The 2,982-nt window shown below is 36.0% G+C and overlaps 1 protein-coding gene across 1 annotated transcript; it reads left to right on the forward strand.

The window, feature by feature from the left end:
* Positions 1 to 1,123: 1,123 nt before the first annotated feature.
* Positions 1,124 to 2,982, forward strand: LOC131435287 (ras-related protein Rab-43). Its single transcript, XM_058602985.1, has 4 exons — positions 1,124 to 1,577; positions 2,316 to 2,400; positions 2,460 to 2,716; positions 2,769 to 2,982. The coding sequence occupies exons 1-4, from the start codon at positions 1,365 to 1,367 to the stop codon at positions 2,871 to 2,873; spliced, it is 660 nt and encodes a 219-aa protein (XP_058458968.1). The 5' UTR covers positions 1,124 to 1,364; the 3' UTR covers positions 2,874 to 2,982.

Consider the following 2,982-nt stretch of genomic DNA (forward strand, 5'->3'; position numbering starts at 1 on the left):
AGTCAAGGCAAAAGGTGGTCATATCGAGCAAAAGTGAATTGATTCTGAATTTTGTATTATTTTTACACATTTTGTACTTTGAATTAAGTAAAAGTAATTTTCCAAACAGAATTTATGGCCTTTTTAATTGGTTACACTTCGAGTGCCGGACCCTGTACAATAGTAACTACGGTTACTGTAACTGTTATTTCGAAAACAACAATTTCTATGACGTTGCCAATTTCAAACATTTTTCATAAGATATCATTTTGACATTACCAGTTACTGAGGGGTAGTTCGATTTACGATACAGTTTTGAAAGCTAGTGGCAGGTCGTGTCGTCGGTAAAACCTTTTAACAATACCATGTTCATAGTAAAACTGAAACTATGTTATTGTTATGTCCACAAGAAAAACAAATTAATATTGAACATAAAATATTGTGAACGCAACAAGAAATGTTTAATCAGAGCACATGGTTATTTGAAAAATGTAACGGTAGAGTAATTATTCATGGTAAATTTGAAAATTTATGCAACACTGTTTTTTCTACCATGCCAACGTAGTTAGAACTACCATGTCATTATTTTCAGTGTAGTTTACCACCAGCGGATAACGATGTATTGTGCATGCAGATAAAAATCGGAAGCGACGTCTCTCTCGCCTGATTATGCTGCTCCAGCGAAGTTCACTGTGCACCAATGGTATGTAGACTGTCATGCGATATATTAATCATTCATAATTGTACGAAAATTCACTCCCTTGTAACGTTCAGTGTCAAACCCATTGGTTCTCAAACATACATTATCAACTTTAAGCGCATTCAGAAAGTAATATTCCATCGTTATGTGCTTCGATAGTGGAGGCAAGACAATGTATTTATTTATGTTGAAGCACGTGGTTCATAAACAAGACAACAAAATATGTATAAAGTAACATGATTCTATCAGTTGATGTATAGGAAACGGCAGTTCAACTGACGTCGCTCGGCAACGTCGCTGCGCTGGACTGTCCAGCGAATTGCAGATTAGTGCTGCAGCGACAATACCTTGTCAACCAGTTTCATTTCAATCATTCACTAACTTGACGGGTTTGTGAATAGAATTGCTGTCATTTGACATATCGGTAATACAAACACACTGATGGGAATGGGAATTGGTTAGCTGTCATTTTTCATCATATTTATATAGTAACATAATTTCTGAAGAAAACAACAGATGTGCAATCTGGATCGAAAAGTGTCGTAAGAGTGGATTACACAAAAAAGTTGTTCTTCGGACATTAGTATCGTAATTGTTAAACAGGACTGATTGGGCGAAGAAATTCAAAAGAATTGGTGAAATCGATATACGTTGTTGGATTGCATTTTGATGACACCTGTCTGAGATGTCAGCACGCAATCCAACTACGCTGATGTCTATCAGCAACGAAGAAAGTTTTGATTTCCTGTTCAAAATCGTTCTGATAGGGGATTGCGGGACAGGTAAAACTTGCATTGTACAACGCTTCAAATCCGGTAACTTCATCGAAAGCCATGGGAATACCATTGGAGTTGATTTTTCAATGAAAGCAGTTACCGTGGACGGGAAGAAAGTGAAGGTATGACTACTTTCGTGGATGTTCTAAAGCAAGAGGACATAGGTTAATTAAAAGCTAAGGTGTGGGCTAAACGATGATTAATTATCTTGGGATTCTATGTGGTTGTACTTCAGGGAAAACATTTTATAATTTATCACACAGCCCGCTAGTAAGTGCAAACATGGATTATCTTAAACGCAATAATCCTTAGCTAAACCAAGTAGATAATATTAATTTGATGTGTATGCAGGAAAACTATTGAAGCGTGATGAAAATATTGCGCACAAAGGAATATGCTCACTACAATTACTCGGGCAAGGAAAACAGTAGTGAATTGCTTGTGCTCGTTATCGTTGTATACTAAAGTCGCTGATTTTCTTCGTGGCTTTAATTTTAATCATTGAATCGTATTAACGGCTGCTGATCGATGCAGTTAGTGCATGAATTAGTATTAGTGATTTGATAGCATTCAGTATATGGATGACCTTCTGACAAATTTTTGTTTTAATCTTTGTTCAAGGATGCATGTCCAATAACATGCTTACTTATTTCACATATAACAAAAAAAAATCGTTAATATTTAGCTACTGTATGAAATTTTATTGATTGTACACTAGGGAACATTTTTTAGTAAAAAACAATAAAACTTCATAAATCTTAATGACAGAGAAATTATATGTCGAAGTATGTACGCTTAACACTCAGTTTCTAGAAATGGTTTAAACTCATAATTTACATTTTTGCGAAAATATTTTCAAGCTTCAAATTTGGGATACAGCCGGACAAGAACGCTTCAGGACTATAACTCAAAGTTACTATCGGTCAGCAAATGGAGTAATAATAGGTTTACTTTGAAATCAGAATGAAACGTTGAAAACTATTCTGAGATTACGCTTCTTTCAGTATACGACATTACCAAACGATCATCCTTCCTCAATCTGCAGCGATGGATCGATGAAGTTCGTCGTTATACAGCTTCCAACGTGATGATTTTCGTGATAGGAAACAAGTGTGACTTGGACGCCATACGAGAGGTGGAGTTTGCCGAAGCGCAAACCATGTGCCAATATATACCAGAGATTATGTTTGTTATGGAAACATCTGCCAAGGACAACAGAAACATAGAAGATGCCTTTATGACATTGGCCACCGAGCTCAAGGTACGTGTTGGTTTATAAGAGAAGGATCGAATTTGTAAATCTGTACTTTCAGAGGCGACATGACAATATCACTTCAGATGATGATATTGAAGGTATAACATTGGGACAGAGCATGTCACTTTCGGTTAGTAACTGTAGTATGTGTAGTAGGACGTGAACTGGCTATGGAATTGGGTAAAAAATCATTTTACTAATGCTGGAGATGAGCATCTAACATTAGTTCCACAGCTATGTGTAAATATAACATATATTTAGGTTGACTCATA

This window comes from Malaya genurostris, chromosome 3 (genome assembly GCF_030247185.1).
Source record: "Malaya genurostris strain Urasoe2022 chromosome 3, Malgen_1.1, whole genome shotgun sequence".
Classification (NCBI taxonomy): Eukaryota; Metazoa; Arthropoda; class Insecta; order Diptera; family Culicidae; genus Malaya; species Malaya genurostris.